At 41.4% G+C, this 22,748-nt stretch overlaps 1 protein-coding gene across 1 annotated transcript in view; it reads left to right on the top strand.

Moving 5' to 3' along the window:
• The window catches only part of MYO3B (myosin IIIB), a 357,902-nt gene that overhangs the window by 148,678 nt on the left and 186,476 nt on the right, over positions 1-22,748 (top strand). The window contains exons 13-21 of the mRNA XM_061608529.1: positions 2,197-2,399; positions 4,717-4,815; positions 9,006-9,120; positions 10,240-10,366; positions 10,634-10,844; positions 13,908-14,055; positions 14,652-14,805; positions 17,862-17,950; positions 18,673-18,802. Coding sequence (XP_061464513.1) covers positions 2,197-2,399; positions 4,717-4,815; positions 9,006-9,120; positions 10,240-10,366; positions 10,634-10,844; positions 13,908-14,055; positions 14,652-14,805; positions 17,862-17,950; positions 18,673-18,802 — 1,276 coding nt within the window. The remainder of the gene's footprint in view (positions 1-2,196; positions 2,400-4,716; positions 4,816-9,005; positions 9,121-10,239; positions 10,367-10,633; positions 10,845-13,907; positions 14,056-14,651; positions 14,806-17,861; positions 17,951-18,672; positions 18,803-22,748) is intronic.

Below are 22,748 nucleotides of genomic sequence, written 5' to 3'. Positions count from 1 at the left end.
CTCATTTTAGTAGCTCATAGTTAACACCAACTGCAGTTTGCCCAGGGCTTTGGTGTGACATGGTGCTGTGAAGCGATTAGTCAAAAACGAAAGTATAAGCTTCCAAACTCCTCACAGCTAGGCTGGGGGAGGAGGAGGAGGGGAGTGTGCAGTCCCAATGCTCTCATGGACTGTCCTTTTAATGCTTAGCCATAGTTCAGCATTCAGTGCGAACACAGCCACTGTTTCTTTCTTGCATTTCTGCTTATAGATCTGGCCTGATTGTAAAAGCCGCCATGGCGGTTGGCTAGCTGGGAAAAACAATAGTTATAGGGCTGCCCACAAAGCAGCAGGCAACCTGAGGGGTGTATCTTGGGATTATTTGAAATGCTGTGCAAAAACTATGTGCAAGCATCTTGTACCATATACATTTAGTGTAAAGAGACATTGCGCCTAATGTATACTTTCTCTGCCTCTGGGGCACTTCAAATTAATTAAGTAAATAAACCCCAATGCTGTATCACCAGCATTTCTCTCTTCCCTACCTTTGAAAGGTAGGTGAGAGTGGAAGAAATTCTAGTATTGAGTCTCCCCTCAGAGAACATCGATGGAGCATCCCTGCTGTCCACAGCACCATATTTTATAGTCATGTAAACTGACTACTGGGGAATAGAAAAGCCTTGATGTTGCATTATGTTCAGTGCAGAAATGCAACATGTCCCCTTCCCACTCTTCCACCAGCTCCATCTTCTCTTTCTGCACTATTAATCCAGCCATTTCTCCCTCACTGCCTCCCACTGCTCCCACTGGAACAAAGAAACATTAGGGGGAGAGAAGAAAATATAGCCATCCGGGGGAATACAGAAGGGAAGCTCTCTCTCTCCTGCAGCTCCTTTCCAACAATCCTTTTAAATATTTTCCACTTGGAAGTGAGAGATGTCAGGCAAGATGGCTACAAAGGAGAAGCACATTTCTCATTATATCTACACTGTCTGCCACTATTATAAAGCCTTTTAAAGCATCTGAGCTCCTGCTTTATTTGCACAGAATCATCCTAGTGCATTTATTCAGTAGATGCTATTGTCTACTTTTCCTGGCTGTGGCTCTTCAGGATCTCAGGCATAGAGATCTTTCCTGAGATCTTTTTAACTTCAGATGTCAAGGATTGAACCTGGGGCCTCATGAATGCAAGGCACATGCTCTACCCCTAAGCCATATCTCACCTCCATGAGTGAAACTATTGTAGTAATGTTTTGGGGATTAGAACCCTTATCAAGACATCAACTAGTTTGCAGAACTGGCTGTTCAGAATGTATCTTGCCAGTGTTAAAAAATGTCACTTAGTTACTGGGCACAATACTAGAAGATGGTTTTGTCCTATAAAGTCTTATGTGGCATTGGAACAGGGTATGTGAAAGACGACTTGCTCCATATGAATCTGCCCATCCATTAAGACAGGGATGGGGAAGCTATGGCCCTCCAGATGTTCTTAGATGACATCCCCCATTGTCCCTGCCTATTGGCCATGCTGGCTGGGGCTGATGGGAGCTGGAGGCCAAGAACATCTCCAGATGTTGTCCTCCAGGCTTCCCCTTCAGGCCAACATTAAGATTTTCATCATAGTTGTTCTGAGCACTCCCACCGTCAGAGGTTAGGTTGGTTGTGGCACTGGACATAGGGTCTTCTTATTGGTGGTGCCTATTTACTTTATTAGTTTTTAGATGTAATTTGAAGACTATTTTAGGCTGCAGTCATAATATGCATTAACCAGGGAGCATGTCCCACTGAACTCACTAGGCCTTACTTCTAAGACATGCGGAGGATTGTGCTGTTTTTCTCCAAAGTGTTCAATGGATATTTTTTTAATGTTACTTTTACTATTTTAATGTTAGTTTGTTACAGATGGCTTTATTGTTGACCTCTTCCTATTGTTGCTTTAGTTTTTTATTGACATCTTTAAAAACATCTTAAATAATTACAATACAAAATGCAGACTGGGATAACGTATCTTACTTAAAAGGGTTGTTGAAAGAGGAAGGTCTTCAGTAGGTACCAAAGACAACAAAAGTGGTGCCTGTCTAATATCTCACATTATTTTGCTGTTTGCCGTCTCAGAAATTATTACATTGAAAGGCAGGATATAAACTTTTAAAACAAACTAATTGTGAAGCACACATTTTACTGACAAGTTAATTGCGACCTGTTCTGTCTGTGAAGGCTAGCAATCGTGCTCTGCGGGAGAAGATTCTCCAAGTGAACCCTCTGGTTGAAGCCTTTGGAAATGCCTGCACTGCAATCAATGACAACTCCAGTCGTTTTGGAAAATACCTGGAAATGATGTTTACGCCAACAGGAGCTGTAATGGGAGCAAAAATTTCTGAATATCTGCTAGAAAAATCCAGAGTTATAAAACAAGCTGTGTAGGTATAAATTGGAATATTTCACTTATAATAATTCTTTTTCTACCTAAAAATAAATTTACCTCAACAGAACCCCCCCTCCCACTATTTTCAATGCAGTTTCTATTATACCATCATAAGATTATGATGCTATGAATTCTGCAATTGGTGGTGTTTTTTGTAAAGCTGCTAATCCATTGCAACATTCGTGCAGAAAATGTCTGTGACGGTAAAATGTAAGACCCAGAAGCCTCCACTGGAACAGGACAACCAGACAAGTGTTCACAGAATTAGAGAGGTTTCTATGAGCCACAGCCTCCTTCAGGGTAAACAGCTTTTTGTGCTCTTTATTGATTTATGTCCTGCCTTTTCTCCAAGGAACTGAAAGCAATACTTTACCCTAACAATAACTTGCATACGGTAGATTAAGCAGAAAGTTATCAATTTACTGAATATCACCCACAGAGCTTCACTGCCAGCCAGGCATTTGATCCTTTGTTTATGCAAGCACAAACTTGGTGCCCTATCAATGGTGCTACACTGGGCTCTTCTGGACCACTCTTCTAGTGCTCTCAGCCAGAGTCCAGATGTTCAGCCTACACTTCTCTTTCTGCATAAGGATTCAGATGGTCCATGGAAGGTATGGGGAACTGAGGCCCACCTGCCTTCATAGGCAACCTTTCATGGGCCAGACTGGCAAGTGGGACCAGAGACAACAGTGGGCAGAACAATGGATGTGACCAATCATACAAAAGTCAGAGGTTCTATACACAAACAAACACACCTCTCTCTGTCCTTCATCCAGACAAGCAAGAGGCACTATCACTGTTCAAGGCAAAAGCACTCAAGAGAGAAGCACAAAAGAAGGCCTGGGGAGTGGGAGGTTGGCCTGGAGAAAGTCCCGAATGCTGAATATAAAGGTCTGGAGGGCTGTATTCAGCTCCTGTGGAGCCTGAATTTTCCCACCCCTGAACTGGCTTCTTGCTCTTTAGAGATTGTCTCAGGAGAAAAACAAACCAATAGACTTGCCTGCCGTTCACTGGGACATTCTTCTTTGATTCTCCTTGATCTCTCAGTGCCTTTCAATACCATCAGCCATAGTATCCTCAGAGTGGCTGTCCAAGGTAGGACAGGTGGCACTGCTTTGTGGTGGTTTCGGTGCTACTTGGATGGCTGCCTCCAGAGAGTCAGGCTTTGAGGATGCAGCTTGGCCCTATAGAGTCTTCAATGTAGGCTTCCTTAGGGGTTGATCTTATCCTCCATGCTGTGTTTAACATATATATGAAACCACTGAGTGAGATCATCCAGAGATTTGGAATGTGATGGCATCAATATGCTGATGGCACGCTGCTCTATTTCTCCTATACATCTGCAGGTGTGGCAGTGGATGTGCTAGAGCAGCGTTTCCCAACTAGTGGGCCACCAGATGTTGTTGGACCACAATTCCCATCTTTCCTGACCATTGGCAATGCTGGCTGAGGCTGGTGGGAGTTGTGGTCCAACAACATCTGGTGGCCCACTAGTTGGGAAAGGCTGTGCTAGAGTGATGTCTGACATTGGTAATGGACTGGATGAGAGCCAATGAACTGAAGCTCAATCCAGATAAGACTGAAGCACTGTTAGTGGGTAGTTCCCCAGACCAGGTGGGTGGGGTTCAACCTGTTCTGGAAGAGGTTGCACTCCTCATTAAGGAGCAACACAGCTTCTGTTGCTGGAAGCACAAGTGGCCTCAGTGGCTCACAGTGTCTTCCGTCAGTTTCAGCTGGTGGCTCATCTGTAATCCTATTTGGACGGGGATAGCCTAACTTTAGTTGTCTACACTTCGGTAACCTCTAGGTTAGACTACTGCATTGTGTTATACTTGGAACTGTATTTGAAAATGGCTTGGAAACTATAGCTGGTGCAGAATTCAGAGGCCAGATTGCTGACTGGGACCTGAAGGTCTGAGCATATTACACCAATTCTGACCAAACTGCACTGGCTACTGATTAGTTTCCAGGTTCAATTCAAAGTGCTGGTTTTGATCTATAAAGCCTTGTGTGGCTCAAGACCCCAATACCTCAAGGACCCCCTTTTTCAGTGTTTTTTTCAGTGGTGATCCCCCCTTTGTGGAATGCTTTCACCAGAGAAAGAACTATTGCAAGAATAGATATATGTTTAATATAGACCCCTTTAATACACAATAAAGGTGCTGTTTATATGTGTATATTTATTATTGACTATTTTCTTGTTGCATACATGAAATAAACCTGCTTCCTGTGAATCTTTTCTTCCCAAAGCATTCAAAGTTTAAAGGTGTCACTGTATAGGCTGTACAGTAATTTTTTTTCTTTAACAGAGGGGAGAAAAACTTCCATATATTTTATTATATATATGCTGGCCTTTATCATCAGAAGAAACTCTTTGAATATAAACTCCCTGAGACAAAGCCTCCCAGGTAACTATTACTAATTTGTTTTTAATGCCTGTTGTAATTGGCTATTGATTAGCTCTTGCTTTCAGTGTGATGCTTTAAACTGAATCTCCTTTAACCCTTTGCCAAATCTTAAGGATCTTCTGCAGTCCTCTCAAGTGTAAAAGTGGATGGGCAAGAGTAGAATACACCCCACCAGGCTTCTCCATTTCATCTGCCAGACCGTTTTGAGCAAGCCAGATCCACCTGCCCTACACCTCACATCACACATGATGTGGGGCATATACTGTATATACGTCAAGTGTAGAGTAGGTAAAGGTGGGGCCTGGTTGAAAGGAGCTTTGCAGGCACTGCTAATTAGCAGTGCAAAGCCCCTGGCACAGCACTTCCCAAGAGCTTGATAACCAGCTGATTGTCAGGCATTTGGGAAGCGCTTTACAAAGCGCTCAGCAAACTTTGTGCTCAGTGGTTCCCAAGTGCTGAGCACAGGACTTGTAAACAGAGATGTGTGAGCATTCCTCAATCTGTTCCTCTATTAATTTGCACTTTCATTCTGTTCCACTGCAAATGGTTTATTTTACACAAGTCTCTGTTCTGTTTTGTCATTTGCTGATGAGGAAATAACCTTTTTTTTTACTGGATTATGTATTACATAGCACACAATCTCATGCATATCAGCCATCAACAGCTATTTGCAAATCAATTACCTTCCCTGTGTGTACCGTGCAGGACACGGAATAATGGGCTCAAGTTGCAGGAAGACAGATTTCGACTGGACATCAGGAAAAACTTCCTAACCGTTAGAGCCATACGACAATGGAACCAATTACCTAGAGAGGTAGTGGGCTCTCCGACACTGGAGGCATTCAAGAGGCAGCAGGACAGTCATCTGTTAGGAATGCTTTGATTTGGATTCCTGCATTGAGCAGGGGGTTGGACTTGATGGCCTTATAGGCCCCTTCCAACTCTTCTATGATTCTACCCTTTCAAAGTGAATGGCTACTGGCCCATCAAAAAGCCATCCATGGCTGCAAACTCAACCATGTCTGCTGCAAAGTAAGACCTGTTGAATTCAATGGGGCTTACTCTCAGGTAAGTGGGGTTAAGGTTACAGTCACTGTGGCTACCTTGATTTCACAGTTCATTATAAACTTGTCACCCTATCTCATTTCCCTCACTCAGGCATCAGGGAAGGACAGTTTAGTTATGTTAAGAAAACTTTGGAGGAGAGGAAGAGGGGAAGGAAGGCAATGTTAAAATCCAGATAGTTCTGCTCACTTTGACAAAGGCCAGACTTTAACTGAAGGGCAGAAATGAAATCCACAGGTAACAAAAAGAAGGGACTTCTATGTGAAAAGAACAATAATGAGAGATGCTTTCCACTGTTTTTTAAAATTCATAACAGGAAGCAGATTAAGGTTGTAATCCTTGCTTGGGGGTATGCCTCACTGAATTCAGTGGTGTTGATTTCTGAGTAGACATGGTTAGGATTGGAGTTTTAGGGCATATCCACGGTCTTTGGCAACAAACAACACTTCAGACTAGGGTTGCCAGGTTCATGGCCTGAGACTGATCCTGTATCTTTAGGAGAAGAGAAAGTCAGCCAAGTGCAGGTGTTCTTGCAACATTGTAATGAGAAAAACCACAAGGTGGAATTCTCCCTTCCCCCTGCATAACTTTTAAAGATACAGAAGACCTCTTGGCTGCTGGGCCCTGCCTCCAAGAGGTCTTCTGTATCTTTAAAAGTTGTGCAGGGGGAAGGGAGAATTCCACCTTGTGGTTTTTCTCATTACAGTGTTGCAAGAACACCTGCACTTGGCTGACTTTCTCTTCTCCTAAAGATACAGGATCAGTCTCAGGCCATAAACCTGGCAACCCTACTTCAGACACAAGCAAAGGTAAGAGGCACCTGAATACATAATTGAATATGTAAATAATATACACTGTAAAACAATTTATGTATCTTTTTACATATTGTGTGCATGTAAACAAAGTTTGTTGTACAAAACAAAGGCAAGTAGCTTTCACAGCAAGAGTCCACAATGGGGTTGGATGGAAGGATAGTCCATTTTTGATGGATTCCTCTGACGTTGCTACTTGCAGAGCCCCTTGCACAGCATTTCCCAGGAGCCAAACATGGGCACTTGGGAAGCACCACACAAGAGCTTTGCAAGTTCCTCTGGAAAGAAAGAAAAAAAGGTCCATTTTTAAAAGAAGCATTTTTCCCCAAAAGAAAGCAGTTTGAATTCAAAGTGGTTTTCCCAGCCCTTCGAACACAAACTGCTTTGTCTGCAGAGGGGGAAATACTTTAGTTTCCCCCCCACTGCAGAGACTTCAAAGGGGGTCCCTCTAATCAACCATCAGCTGATTAACAGTTAAAGGGAGCCTCTTTCATTGCAGATTGGAGTGCATCTTGAAAGGAGATCTTGCTACAGTGGCCTCCTTTAAAGTTTGACAGGTGTCAGTCACCTGACATCATTACGATGCCAGATGCCAGATGAGTAGTGCTCCCCACCTGTCAAAGCTGGCAAACAGCAGGTGGAAGAGATAAAGATCTGACCTGCCAGCCTAAAAAGTTCCCCCACCCTTTTAACTACACGAATCCAAAATAAAACTAAGTCTTTCTTCACTTTCTTGAATTGCACCTGTTTTTTCAAAATGGTTGATTACAGAGTTAATGGTACGTGTTAACATTATGCAAATAAACCCAGATGAATTGTTTTAAATCTGTACATTATTATTTGGATAATTAGCATATAAGGACAAAGTTTGCATTTGGCTATTCCAGTGTGACATCTTTCAAGTAATTGTTGTTTTTTCTACATTAACTTTAAGATCCTGTCTAATTTTATTGCCTATAAATCCCTCTTTCAAAATAACAGCATCAGGGCAATTATTTGGACAACTACGATGGGCAATTTGCTGACTGCTATGGGCGGAGTGGGGATGAAAATATACTGCTGGCAGTTTTCACAGAGGGATATGATGATCCCCTAGTGAGGTCTGGGCCACCTAGTGTCAGAAAAGGAAGACAAGTTTTCAACTCATCTCAAAAGCAGTGCTTTACTTTTGTCCGCTGGAGTGAATTATAGCCACTCACATATATGGGAGTAAGAAAAGCAGCAACATTATTAGTGGCCAAATCTTTCCCCTGTCTAATTTTGTGAGATGGGAGGGAAGGGGTGATCAGCTTTTGCCTGTTCCCCAACGTGCTCTTTGGGGCGGCTGACGTTTTTTTGTATATCTCGAGAACTGGACCACCTAGAAACTTAATTTTTTTTAAATTAAACCTGAGAGTCACCCCCCTCTGATGGTGTCACCTGGTGCAGTCCGCACCCCCCTAGTGACGCCACTGCTCTTTGTAGCCTATTTACCTTCAGTGAAAACCACTGAAAAGTTACCTTGCCTCTCTTGGTCCTTTGAGAAGGGCTGTAACTCAATGGTAGAGTGTCTGCTTTGCATGCAGAAGGTCTCAGGCTGAATCCCTGGCATTTCTAGGTAGGGCTGGAAATGTCCCATCTGAAACCCTGTAGAGCAGCTGATAGTCAATATAAATATGGACGATACTGAACTAGATGAACCAGTGACCTGACTCAATGTAAGGCACTGGCACTATGTTACTGTGTGCACAGTGTGATCCTTGTTGCTGTAAAGACCCAGCCCGGATTAGATCTATTTATCATGCTAATTGTGACAATACTCAGGGAATTGCTTTATTTATGGAGATTGCAGTCTGGCTTGAAGTAATGTCCTCCAATATATACCATATTAATTTGGTTAAAGGTAGGTTTTTTCTCAATGGGATGGATTGAATGGTGGGTTTGCACTTGGAAAGTACTTCTGCTCATGCAAGTATGAGCACCAGACTTCCACCAGTCACCCCCTACCCACTTCACTTTGGCTGTCCCCCCCCCCCTGGCAAAGCTGCTACTCAGGTCTGGAAGGCCACTCAGAACAGTATGAGATATGGTGTAAGAGGTCTGCAGCTGATCATTGGGATCAGTGAAAACTGGGTGTCATGCTGTGCACAAGTAGAAGTGCTTTTTTTGTTAGTGCAAATCTACCACTTGATTCAATCCGCTGAGTTCCCACACATGTGGGTTTACCAAGAAGGACTTCTGGGTTAGTTGGATTTGATTTCTAGGCAGGCTTCATCATCAGCACCTTTCTTTTCAGGAATTATGTGAGGATCTCAATTATCTCTTTTTATTTAGATACATCGATAATGACACGGGAAGGGTGATGCATGATATTATTAGTAAAGAATCCTATGGAACACAATTTGAAGCAATTCAGCATTGCTTTAGGATCATAGGGTTTACTGATGAGGTAAGTGATAACTTTTCAGTCAGCTGCCACAAAGATAATGGTCTTGCTTAAAAAGCAGGTTCTTATTTTTGTGAAGCAAATTTAATACATGTTTGTGCTTGGGGGCGAGGGGGAAGTTAACTATTTCTTCAATATTGTGCTGGCAAACCAATGTGAGTCCCTCCCTACAGTGGTGGGTGCCAGGCTGAAGCTTAATACCATTTACTCAAATCTATATTCGCCTTTTAAAATTCTCCTTTGTTCTCCACTTGATCAGGAAGGGAGCTTATCATATCAAGGAGAGAGTAAAATTAAGTTGATAGATCAAGTACATTAGGAAGTGGTAGTGCTGCACTTCTCTTGCTGCACTAAATTATAATGAATTCAGAGCTAGAGAGGCAAAATTAGGTAGCTGAAGCTAAGAGGTCAGACTGGGATGAGAATCATGTTGTTAGTTCTGCGGTCAACAAGCCACAATATTACTTATGGGGGGGGGAGTTAAGTCAAGAATTCTTGGGTATTTTATCAGCCAACAGGTAACCACTACTGAGGTCTCAGAAACTAACAAGCTCAGATTTCACCCATAACCCATCAGGTTCCATGTTGGCTTCATCCTTTAATTGCCAAAATCTGTTGATTTCCATGTCTCACAAATGGCAAAAGACTGTTTCTGTCATCCGCCTGGAACGATTCTGGCCCACCTGTTTTTGCCATGTGTATTTCTAGCCTAGCTGTGCCTTGAGCAATGCTCAAAGTTGGCAATCCTAGTTCAGTTTGAGGTAGGAGTGGGAATAAAGTTATGAAAAAGCGGGCCTGGTAAATTGCAAGCAATGCAGAGGATCTGGATTTCACAGAACAAGGAGTTTGTGTCATACTGCATTGTGGTGCCATATTTTTGTCTGCACTCCCCAGCTCTTGTAATGTCCCTGGGTGTGTACATTGCAGTCCGTGTACAAGCTTAATGGATCTAATAGAAACTGTACAGCCTAAAACATATGATGCTTTCGGCCCATGGGTCATGTGCAGCTCTCAGAGAACACAACAGTCAGATCATTTGTTTGTGGAGTGTGTGTGGGCTCCAAAGTGTTGAGTCTGAAGCCTGCTGATGCTTAGAGTTCTTCCTCTTTCTGTTGTTTACAGGAAGTGCACTCAGTGTATCGAATTCTGGCTGGGATCTTAAATACAGGAAATATTGAATTTGCTGCCATTTCCTCACAACACCAAACCGATAAAAGTGAAGTGCCCAATGCTGAAGCCTTAGATCATGGTAAATATTTGCTAAAGTCTATGTCTTGTACTTCAAAGGCCTATGGGAAACCTATGGCCGTTCAGATGATGTTGGACTATAACCCCCATCATCCCTGACCATTGGCCATGCTGGCTGGGGCTGATGGGAGTTGGAGTCCATCTAGAGGTCCACAGGTTGCCCATCCCTGCTGTAGTAGAATATGCATAAGAAAATCCAGTTTCATACAAAATGGCTGCCAAGGCCAACAGCTTCTGTCTCATGACATGTCTGTCTGTCTTCTTTCAGCTGCTGCACTGCTGAGTATTGGCTCAGAAGAACTTCAGGAAGCTCTTACCTCACATTGTGTTGTGACACGAGGCGAGACTATTATCCGAACAAACACTGTGGACAAAGCAGCTGATGTGCGAGATGCCATGTCAAAGGCACTTTATGGCCGACTCTTCAGTTGGATCGTAAATCGTATTAATACCCTGCTACAGCCTGATAAAAATATATGGCAAGTCAACACATCAACAAACAGCATGTGTGCTGGTGGAGCCTTTGGTGTCTATATAATTTCTTTTTATTTTACAGGAGGAATTTACTGTTTGTTTTAGATAACATGCCTCTAAATGGACTTCATGCTGTGATTCTGCATTTTTGTTTCCAGGACATTAACTCTAGTATTTTCCAAGAGTTGACTATAGGATTTAACCAAGTAGGTCAATGGGATCAGTGTGGGGTTAAAACCCCATCAACTATTTGAAAATACATCACAAAATTATGCTTTTAAAGTTAATCTATTTAATGGCAAAAAAACTACTGAAGTTCTTTTAATGATAAGGCTACAACGTACAAAACATTTAACATGATGTACTCACATTTAAAACTGTCATTAAAAACTACCTAACCTGGGGGACTTCCGGGAAGGGTTGCTTTGCCTGTGCTGCCTCTGAGACGAGCTCTTGTCTCAGAAGAAGCTTTTTCAGCTTTAAAATCAGTCACAACGCTCTTTTTGACTGATAAAGATTTTCTCCTGGTCAGGGAGAAACGTAGAGATTAACCATAAAGCCTGTTTTTGTGGGGAGGACTGGATTTCATTTATTTATGAGAGAAGGTTCAAACTGCAATGCCGGACGGACTTTCATCAAGCTCTTGCTGATTACAGCGACACGTTTATCTTTTCTTTAAAGAAAAACGGACTTCAACAGGCAGATAAGCATCCTTCTTTCTATTTTCTTTTTTTACTTGGTTTAAATTGGTGTAGCAAAAAAGAGATTTGTCAATGAATCAGCTGTGAAGAACTTCTAGGTGAGATTATGGCTTTTCTCTTTCACTAACGAAATTAAGGAGGAAAGAAATCGAAAAAGCTTATCTTTGTTTTTATCGCAAAAAGCTGTCCTGGAGGTGCATTCTAAAGATACCAATGGAAGAGGGATTTCTATTTCGAGGAGGGGGGATTAAAAACTTTTTTTTTTGGTCTATTTCATTTTGACGAATCTGCTTATTCATGACGCCACTAATTGTTTTGATGTTGGGAACTAAGTTTGTTTTTGTATTCCTGAATACATAGAGATAAGGCAGGCTGTATTGTCTACACTGATATAAGCAAGCCTGGAACATTAACCCAATTGTGGCTGAAATAATTTTTGTTTCTGTGGTTTTAAGAAAGACAACCAGGAAAGTGATTGAGACCATGGAAGAAATTATGTTTCAGAAAATAATGGGTGAGATTGAGATAACGAAACAAACCCTGAGACAGGGTAGACAGGAGATGAAAATTGAATTTAACAAAATGACGCAATGAGCTTAAAGAAACAATGGATTTTGTGAGAGAGGAGTTGGATGGGATAGGGAAGCTACAAGCCCTGGAGATTGGAACAAATGTGAAATTGGAAAAAGATTTGGAGTTTATGGATGTTAGAAATAAAGTTTACTGTTTGGAATTCAACGTTGTCTCTGAAGAAATTAATGAAGATTTTGGTTGTAAAGTTATCAATGTCTTGGATAATTTTCTGGACTGGAATGATGTGATGGAGCTTGACATAGAAAAAATCTATGGAGTTGGCTACAGATATGTGACAGTGGAGAAACTCTTAAGAAATGAGCCAGTGCATTTTGTAAAAAAGAAGAACAGAGATATGACTTTGCAGCAATATTTCAGCAACATATTCAGAATTCTTGACTGGAATGATGTGATGGGGCTTGACATAGAAAAAAGTTATGGAATTAATTACAAATATGTGACAGAGCAGAGATGCACCCAGAGCAGAGATGTGACTTTACAACAATATTTCAACAACATATTCAGAATTGATGGCAAGGACATATTTGTGATGGGGGAAATTCCCATCAGACTCTTGTTATATGACTATGGCTATGACAGCAAGATCATCATGGGATACTGATAATGGATGAATGGATACTGAAACCACTGGATTTAACAGGACTATTGAAGATGGAAGATGGAATTAATATTGATAATGGAAGAATGGTTATGGAAATTATTGGACAACAGATTTGACGAGATGGATTAATTGATATGTTTACTTGGACTATGGCTATGACAACAAGATTATTATGGGATACTGATAACGGAAGAATGGCTACTGAAATTACTGGATTTAACAGGATTATTGAAGATGGAAGATGGAATTAATATAGATAATGGAAGAATGGCTATTGAAATTATTGGGCCTAACAGATTTGAATTAGATGGATTAAGCGATATGTTTATTTGGAGAAAAATTGAAAGATATATCTCTCAAGGAATTGAAACCTCTCTTGGACTTTTTGTGGAAAGAATAAAATAATGTTTATGAGATTTGATGATTAATTAAGATAACTACTGGAGGAAAGTGATTTTATAATATAATTTTAGAGATAGGATTGTTATATATTGTAGACCTATAACTGATCTGCGACAAATCGGAAGTCAACATTTTATTTTATTGTTTGGTTGTTTTTGTTTTGTTTTGTTTCTTGTCTTTGAAAATTTGAATAAAAATTAATGATAAAAAAAAAACTACCTAACCTGGGGAGGGCAGGAGGCCTTGGTGGGTGTCAAGGGTGTGTTTGAGATCACCATGGTGCCCATGGGCACCACATTGAGATCACCATGGTGCCCATGGGCACCACATTGAGAAACCCAGATTTATGGTGCAGATCATTTAATTGTTAAGTAGCCCTCAGTGTAAAGGTGTGTGTGTGTGTGTGAAAGCTCTTAATTTCTCTGAAGTGGTGCAGAGGTTGAGGTCTGCCTGGAGTTTGCACCCTCAGACATGGAAGACCTGGATCCTACTCCTGTATCTGTGGAGGACTATTTCAGGTGGTGCAAAATGCACTTTTCAGTGCTGAGGCTCAGCCCGTGAACAAATATTTATTTTATTTAGAATCACACTTTTCAGCAGTTTTCAAAGCAATTATATGTCCCTGCACATACATACACACACGTTTGTGGGTGAATATATTAACAATAAATCACAATTAAAATATGAAACAGATTCTAGGGCTGAATTCACACATTACAAAACCTTCCCAAGACGGTTCAGTTTTGGATTTTGTTTGTTTTTCTATCCAGCAATGCTGAAAGTGGAATGAATGTCGGTATACTGGATATTTTTGGATTTGAAAACTTCACAAGAAACTCATTTGAACAGCTGTGCATAAACATTGCAAATGAGCAGATCCAGTTTTATTTCAATCAGCACATCTTTGCACTTGAGCAGGTAAGCTTTACTGTACTTAGCTGGCTCTGTAGCACTATCTGTACGTTAGTTGGGACTAGTAAGATGAGCGAACTATAAGTGGTGACTGGCATTTTCTTCTTAATTCATTCCCTCCTCTGTATGTGGTCAGATCAATTTTTTGCACATCTTGAAAAATATGTTTTTATCACATGAGACTGCAGGGTGGCGGGGATGCAGAAAAATTACCATATGAAACTTAAGAGAAAAGCAATATGGTGACTTATAAAAGTTGGACCTAATGTTTCAGGTTTGGGATCCTTGTAACAGATTTTCCAAAGTGTTTGTGAAAATGAATGGCATTGCTGGGCACTACACAAAGATAACTGATCAGTGCAAAATCACAACAATGTGAATGTTGTGAGAACCTCAATTATACGAACATTAACCAAGAAGAAAAACAGATGAAAATACTTGGGAAAGGGTAATTTTCTTCATTTGAACATCTGAGAAAAAGCCTGTTGCACTGGTTTGCTTCACTCTACTGTCACCTTTGTAAATAAATCACATTGGGTAAGAAGAGAGTGTGGAGACAGAAGATACTTAAATCTTGCTTACTTTCATAAATCTTGTTTTAGATGGAATATCAGAATGAAGGAATTGATGCTCCTATGGTTGACTATGAAGACAACAGGCCACTCCTAGATACATTCCTCCAGAAACCAATGGGGCTACTTTCTCTACTTGATGAAGAAAGCCGATTTCCCCAGGCAACTGACTTTACTTTAGTTGGTATGACATGTCCAGTAAATCCAAACAGTGGTTTTATATATACTCAGAAGGAAAGAGCAAATGTGCTGTGGATATTCTTTATATTGCTTTAACTCATGAGCGTGTTAAATCTCTGGTGGTTTTGTTAACCTGTTAAGTCTCCATGTGCTCTTTATGAGTTCTGTCAATTGGAATTTTCTCCATTCAGTTGACTGTTTTTAGTTATTCTTCATTGATGGAGATCTATTTTCTACTACGAGCGCTGTAAATATTCACTCATCTTGCAGTGCCATAGGTACTTATAGTATCATTGCTTGGATCCTAACTTCCTTCCCATGAATGAACCTGGACTCTGCAGATAGATGGAACTTTCCATCCTTCCCTCTGCAGAGCACAGCCACTTTTGCCCCCACCCCTTAAAACATGCTCCTGATGGTCAGGGGATTTGCATATTTGTAGTACTGGCATGCTACTTTTCAGATTGTGGCTCTCAAGGCCTTTACATAAATTTTTCACAACAATCTGTAAGACATACACAACAATAGAAACACGTGGCCCAGGGAGCTGCAGCAGGAAAAGAGAATCGCCAACTGTCAGGGACACTCCAAGTGGAAATCCATCCCACTTGCGCATTAGCATGTTTGGATGCAAACGGTTATCTCTTACTGGACCATTGTGTTGGAAATGGTGAGTTAAAGAAGACGCATGGGACAATTCAGATAACCATTACCAAAACTGACATGGTCTTGTGAAAGCATCTCCTTGTAGACCTAATCACAGTTTTCCCCATCCAGAAGAAAGTTAGAAAATTAGCATTTTCCAGGGATATTGTATATGCTGAGACTATGATGTGTGAGTAGTTTTGTAATCATTTCACAATGCAAAAAGTGGGTCACTTTGAGGTGACTCCTCTGATTCAAAAGTGGTTGTGTGATTCAGTAATGGACTCATGAGAGCAACATGGATTTTTGTTTTTGCTGCTTGCTTACTCTTTTGGCTTTGGCTAGCTCCCTCCTGATTAAACAGAAAGTGTGTTACTGAATTTGTGCCAGCTGCTCAAACAGTGGGAATTTGTACAACCCACCCTAGACATCTGCTAATATTGGGACAACAATTTCGATTTTCTTAAACAGACTTCCTGTTACAGTGGTGATAAGAGGAAAATAGATTGTGGTGCTATTTCTGCTAATGGCCAAGCTGAGTTCCTTTTGCTTTACTCTGGATACGTTAGTTAGTCATCCTAAGCCTAACTGCATATCTAACTTGAAATAAATGTAATCAGTCAGGTATAGAAAAAGTAATAAAATTTCAAAACATGGCAAAATTATTTATTATATTCTGGATAGAATCCTGAAAGAGTAATCTCGCTATTAGAAACATACAGTTATTCTAGGCTTTAATGATCCCCCCCTTCTTCCACAAACTCACTTGAGGTCCTTACTGTAGCCTAATGGTTAAGAGAGTGAACTGTGAACCTGTAATCTCCAATTCAGATTTCACCTCTGGCATGTATTCCCTAGGTAGGCCTTAGGGAAATTACTCTTCCTCTCTCCTTTAATCCCCACAACCATAACGTTAGTGCTATGGTGATTATACAGATCTACCTAACAGGATTCTTGTAGGGATTGCTATGTAGCAGGGGCAGCCAATGTGATACCGTCCAGATATCGCTCGATTCCAGATCTAGCCAACATGGTCAGTGCACACGGATGATATGAGGTGGAGTCCAACAACATCTGGAGGGCACCACATTGGCTACCCCTGCTATGTAAAAGTATATAAATGCTAAGTATTTGTTTATTGTAATTATGATGATACATTGGTCGGTAGAAAGCTTAATAAGACTTAAATCAGAACTCCTTCTAGGAAAGAAAGTGACATTACATTAGAAATGCTGAAATTGTCCTTAAGGCTGGAAGATTGCTTGATATTTCACAGGTTCTGCAACAGGGTAACTGACTGACCAGGGGAAAAAACAACCTGTCCTGCCAGGCCCAGGAAAGTAAGAGTCAACACTGTTTGTTATTATCCTCCACCATCTGCAGACCATTTTTGTGTTAGGCCCTGCTTTCTTTCTCACCAAAAATACTGGACTGCATCCTATACCATCAACACCAGGGCTTTCCCCCCTGGCTCCATCTTCCCTTACTTTCACACATACACATGCACACACACCTACCTACTCTGGCTTTGCCTCTGCACCAGAAGGGTCTACTCAGAAGCCACACCATGGATCAGCATTTTTTTGTTTTACTTCAAGTGTTGAGAACCTTATTTTGCAAACCTTGCTAAAGCTTGGCAAAGGACTTTGGCAACAACCTTCTCATTTCAGGCATCACTTACTAGTAGGGTTGCCAGGCTCAGGGCCTGAGAATGATTCTTTAAGAGAAGAGAAAATTCAGCTCTTGGAGGCGTCTTCTGTATCTTTAAAAGTTGTGCAGGGGAAAGGGAGAATTTCACCTTGTGGTTTTTCCCATTACACTGTTGCAAGAACACCTGCACTTGGCTGAATTGTCTCTTCTCTTAAAGATACAGAATCATTCTCAGGCCCTGAGCCTGGCAACCCTACTTACTAGTCACTACTGAGTTAGTAGGAAGAGGACAGAAGTTGCCTTCATTTCTAAAACATCTGAATTTTCAGCATCTTTTACTTAAGGTCTGTAGTAGGGGTGTAAGTAGTTTTAGAGATATATTCTATGTGTTGCCGCTTTCTCTTGTAAAAAAGAAAAAGTAAAAAAGAAAAAATAAGCCAAAATAAGATGAACATCAGAAATCTCTGCTGGTAATCCTGCAGTTTTCCATAAATAGCTGAGAAGTGGTAGGAGGCTGACAGAAATGCAGGAGAAAAGTGACTTACCTGTTAGTTTACTGGGCTAATTTACGTTCAAAGCAAATAGAAAGAACAAAAGAGTCGTGAGAGATGCAAGGGAAAGAATGTGCACTGCCACCGTTACTGTGTAGGAAACAACAATAGTTTGGATTATGTGGGCAGAAAGCAGCCATATATAATTGGTAAGGGCCATCTGTGGTTCAAAGAATGGGCTGGTAATGATGTTTCCTCTTTTTTAAATGATTAGATAAATTTGAAGATAATTTACGATGCAAGTACTTCTGGAGACCCAAACGAGTGGAGCTGTGTTTTGGCATTCAGCACTACGCTGGAAAGGTAGAGGCTATATATAACCTGACACAAATCCAAATGTAGCATATAATCCAGTTTCTCTTAAATTGCTTTCAGTTTCTTTTTCTCTCTTTAACGTTTTAAGAATGTTCATATTTCAAAATGTAGAAACTATGTGTTTAAAATCCATGATAACAGCATTTAAAATATTTAATTGCTGCTGATGTGAGCTGGGACAGGAAACTTCTGGTGCCCTCCATCATTTTGATTCTGCTTCTGACTCTGTAGGACCATTGACCATTGAAGACACACGTCTTTACCCTGGCCTTTGACATTTAAGATTCATGGGATTTTTGGGACCACCTCCATTGTTTGATGTACATTCTCTTGTATGTTTTAAATTTCCAAACTGTGGCCCGTGAGCTTCATTCAAGTAGTCTGTGGCGGCATGTGTAAATGCAATTCAAATCATATAGCATCTAGCACATTACAACTGGTGCAACAAAGGGGAAAACTCATTAAGCGGTCCACCAAGACCCTCAGCAGTTTTCATGTGGTTCATGGGAGGAGTGTTTGGGAACCACTGGTTTAAATGGTTTTATTAGATTTTAAAGCTATATGATTGTATGGTTGTAGCCTGCCCTGGGACCTTGTATCAAAGGGTAGATAAGACATCACTTAACGAAATGAATAAATAAATATTGCTTTTAAATATATAGCAGGATTTTGTAATGGCCTGCTTTGCTTTTATCTCCCATGTGGGATAGGTACAGTACGATGCTTATGGCTTCCTTGAGAAGAACAGAGACACTCTTCCTGCTGACATAGTGGTAGTGCTGCGGACTTCAGAGAACAGACTTCTTCAGCAGCTTTTCTCAAGCCCTTTAACCAGAACAGGTACTCCTTAAGGTCACCTCTATGACTGAATAAGCTTCCTCTGCCGGATTCAGAAAAGGGCCTGGAATTTTAAAAAGTACTCAGTTTGTTCAAATAAATTACTGTTTACTTCCTCCCCCCCACCCCATCCATATTGTTCATGGAGAACAATTTATGAGGAGGAGCACTAATTAATTCTTGGTGTATGCCCTCTCCACAGTTTATTAGGCATGTGTTTTTATGACTAGCAATACAACATAAGGTTTGTGTATCTGTGCTTTTGACACCTTTTCAACCATAGGTATGGAACTTACCCTTGGAAGTGCACTTACCAAAGTAGGGCTTACAGTGATTAAAAATATGTGCAGCTTTTGGAGCAGCAGTATGGAGAGAATGGAATAGCCACCCTTTTTGACCCAGAACTGAGGGAGAACAGGAGAGTTGTAGCACTGAGAAAAATGAAGTTCAAATGGTACAGCAGCTACACAAAAGTGAATGTGCTTGTGGAACATGCCACAGATGTTGCAGTTTAACAATTGGGGAGGAAAGCAGTCTCATTTAACTGTTCACCTGCTCATTGAAAGTTGTATCAGCTCCCAGCTAGGCCCTTGCCCATTCAGGGAAAAATGGGACACAGTGGTCTAGGAACTGTGGCAACTGTCTAACCAGTCACAGGATTTATTTGTTTATTCACAGTATTTACATCCTGCCTTTTAGTCAAAAAGACTCTCAGAGCGGTTTACAGAAATCACTTCAGAGGCTGTATAGCATCTGCAGTTGTCATAGAGCTGCTAGGCTTTGTGGTATCCCATCTCCCAGATGTCCTGGTCTGCCCTCAGATTGGGGTCCTGGGAAGCTCAGGTAGAGTCTGCAGTACTTCTTTGAGGACCAAGGAAGGTGAGCCCAGAAACCCAGTCTAAGCAGAAGTCATCAGTCCAAGGCAAGACAAGGCAAAGTGAAAGGTTGCTGAGGAGCACCATGGAGAGCACCCTGAAGTCAGGATTTGCAAGAACTCTCCAAGAGTGATGTTGCAGCCTTGAGGCCTTATGAAGGCTGGCTGGCCTTATACCTAATGGTTAATCAAGATCAGAAGTAAAAATTTCCAGCCTCCTCCTTCTAGCCATGCATAAGGAGGAGAAGAGAAGGGGGAACATGTGAGCCAGCAGAGACTGGGCTCACTCATGTCTCTCTAAACCATGATGTGTGAACACAGCCAATGAGTAATGTCTGAATCATACTTGTATGGCTCAAGCTCTTGCATATATTGTCTTAGAAGTATGCAAGTCATTGTTGCATGTGCCAGGATCCTTCTTTGGCATTAGGGCTGAATCATCCACTCAAACCCATTGGTCCTTTGCAGATGGTGGAGGGGCAAATGCATGTGTCCTACTCTACCATGTGCAAAAGGTGATGTGAGGACTTCATGTACACATCCAGAGACCCAACTTATTTGTGCAGTTTCCCCCTACCCACCCATCCATTCTTACAATGAGGATTGACATGCCGGACCACTGCATGAACTTGCTATTTATGACTGCAGGCTTAATCGCATAAAGGGTTGTCCTTCGCCCCACAAATGCCACAACTCTCTCTATATTTTCTCTCTGACACAGAAAGAGAGAGAGAGGGGGAAAAAATTCTGCCAAGTATTACATCCTATGTATTTATATGCCTTCAGTGTGAAGTAGTACAGTCCATTCTACTACCTCATCCTGCTGCATGTGTAAACCCAGCCAGAGTTGTATGGGAATGGGACATGTCTGGTAAGTATATGGAAGCAGAGTTGGTTTAGATGGACTTTTGGTGCCTTTCAGGACTTTTATTCTCTTGTGTGGTAAGATGGATTTCTGATCCAGCAGCTCCTCTCATGCCCAGGAACCTCAAATGCACACGCAGAGATTCCATACGACTAACAATTTGTCCGTTCACTTCTATGTCATGAACAGTGGTAGGAAAGTGGGATTGTGCAACAGACTATGCTTGCTAGCTGAGAGAGAGTGGGAGGTTGCATGAGGTTTGGCATGCAAAGCTCTGATCGGCAGCCTCTGCCTCCCTCTCCACCTCCCCTCTCTTACCGGCGGAGAGAAGAGAGACCACCACTGCTAGCTAGCTGCCCAGAAGTAGCAGGGCTGCTGAGGGAGCAAGGAGCCCAGCCAAAAGCCTCCTCACAGCCAGGCTTCGGGGTGAGTGAGGCGCAGGCAGAAGTTGCAGCAGCAAGCAGCCAGGATCCTAAAGAGCTGCTGCTTCCAGTTTTGTTTCCTGCCTGTCCTTTCTTCCTAACTACCAGGATGCATCTTCGTCTTCTGAGGAAGGTATTCTCTGGAAATTCTTTTGTGCAAATTAAAAAATTCCCCTTCTCATGGCCAATGAAAAGAATTCCAAACAGGCACTTGTCGGACACTTGTTAAAAATGATTGTATAGTTAACTTACAGTACAATATACACAAGTCTACTCAGAAGTAAGTCTCTTTTTAATGGAGCTTACTCCCTGGTAAATCAAATTGGGTGAGAGAAAAAATATGACACTTTATAGTACAAAGATGCATCAATATGGTTAAGGCATGTAAAATTTGATGCCTGTAATATGAGGACTAATCTGCAATCCAATACATGTCTATTCAGAAGTAACTTCCATTGGGTTTAATGGGACTTATTGGAGTACATACTTACCTGGGTGTAGGTCCCATTGAACTCAATAGAACTTACTTCTGAGTAGACGTGTATTGGATTGCAGCCTCAGTTTCCTTTTGCAGACATTTTAATTCTGCTTTCTGTAGCTTTACAGCAGCCCTGTGAGGTAGGTTAGGCTGAGAGTTAGGGACTGGCCCAGGGCAGTAAATAAGCAAAAACAATGATGAGTAAAAATTTAAAATGTGAAAATGCTCATGCTCAGAGTATTTTTGTTGCTGTTTGTCAATGCTTTATGTGTGTGTGTTTTATGTCTACTGTCTCATAACTTCTTTTTGCATGAGAATGTTGTATTTCATAGAGTTACAGATGTTCTTTTTTAAAAAAATGCCCAAATTCTATAGGTTTTTTTAAATGAGTTCTTTGCATGGTTTAGGGTTGGCATTGCAGGAGATCAGGCTCTTGTGCATTTAACAGCTGTGGGGCAGGTAGAAATTCAATGGAGTAACCCTTTTCTACTATGGAAATACAATTATGGGGAAAGCTGCACCTCTTAACGTTCTGTCTGTCAGAGATCTTATTACTTGTGTGTGCCCCCCTTCCCAGATTTACTTTTGATTTGTAAACACCATGACCATTGTAATTCCCTCCCCCGTTTGTGTTTGCAACAACCCTGTGAGGTATCTTAGGCTGAGACAATATATGTACATAATCAGCAGCTGGTAGTTGTAGTTGGTACAGCATTAATAAAGTATAGCCCCTGAAATGCTGAAATGTATTCTGGTGGAGTCCAGTCCTATATATGTCTTCAGTGAGGCTTAATTCAGTTAAATGGATAAGGACTGCAGATTAATTTTTACCTCTGAAAGGAACAAACTGCCAGACATAGAACTTAAGAGACATACTTTTCTGGACATGTTTGAAACAGGTAGGTAGGTGGGAAGGGAATGGTGTTAATGTAATTGGGTCATCAACATAGTGCCCTCCAGATGTTGTTGGACTACAACTCCCATCAGTCTTGGACAACATAACCAGTTATCAGGGATAATGGAAATTGTAGTCTTAGAACATCTGGAGGGCACCACGTTGGCTATCCCTGGTCTGTAAGGCTCCACAAGTAACTTTTGTTGTTTGTTGCAAAACATACAAGAACATAAGAAGAGTCTGCTGGATCCAACCAGTGGCCCATCTAGTCCAGCATCCTGTTCTCACAGCGGCCAATCAGATGTCCTAAAGGGAAGCCCACAAGCAGGACCTGAGTGCATGAGCAGCACTCTCCCCACCTGTATTCCCAGCAACTGATATTCAGAAGCATCCTGTCTGACAGTGGAAGTAGAAC

The sequence above is a fragment of the Rhineura floridana genome, chromosome 2, assembly GCF_030035675.1.
Source record: "Rhineura floridana isolate rRhiFlo1 chromosome 2, rRhiFlo1.hap2, whole genome shotgun sequence".
NCBI classification, from domain to species: domain Eukaryota; kingdom Metazoa; phylum Chordata; class Lepidosauria; order Squamata; family Rhineuridae; genus Rhineura; species Rhineura floridana.
The sequence above is the reverse complement of the archived record's forward strand: the minus strand, read 5'-3'. Positions and strand labels throughout refer to the sequence as shown.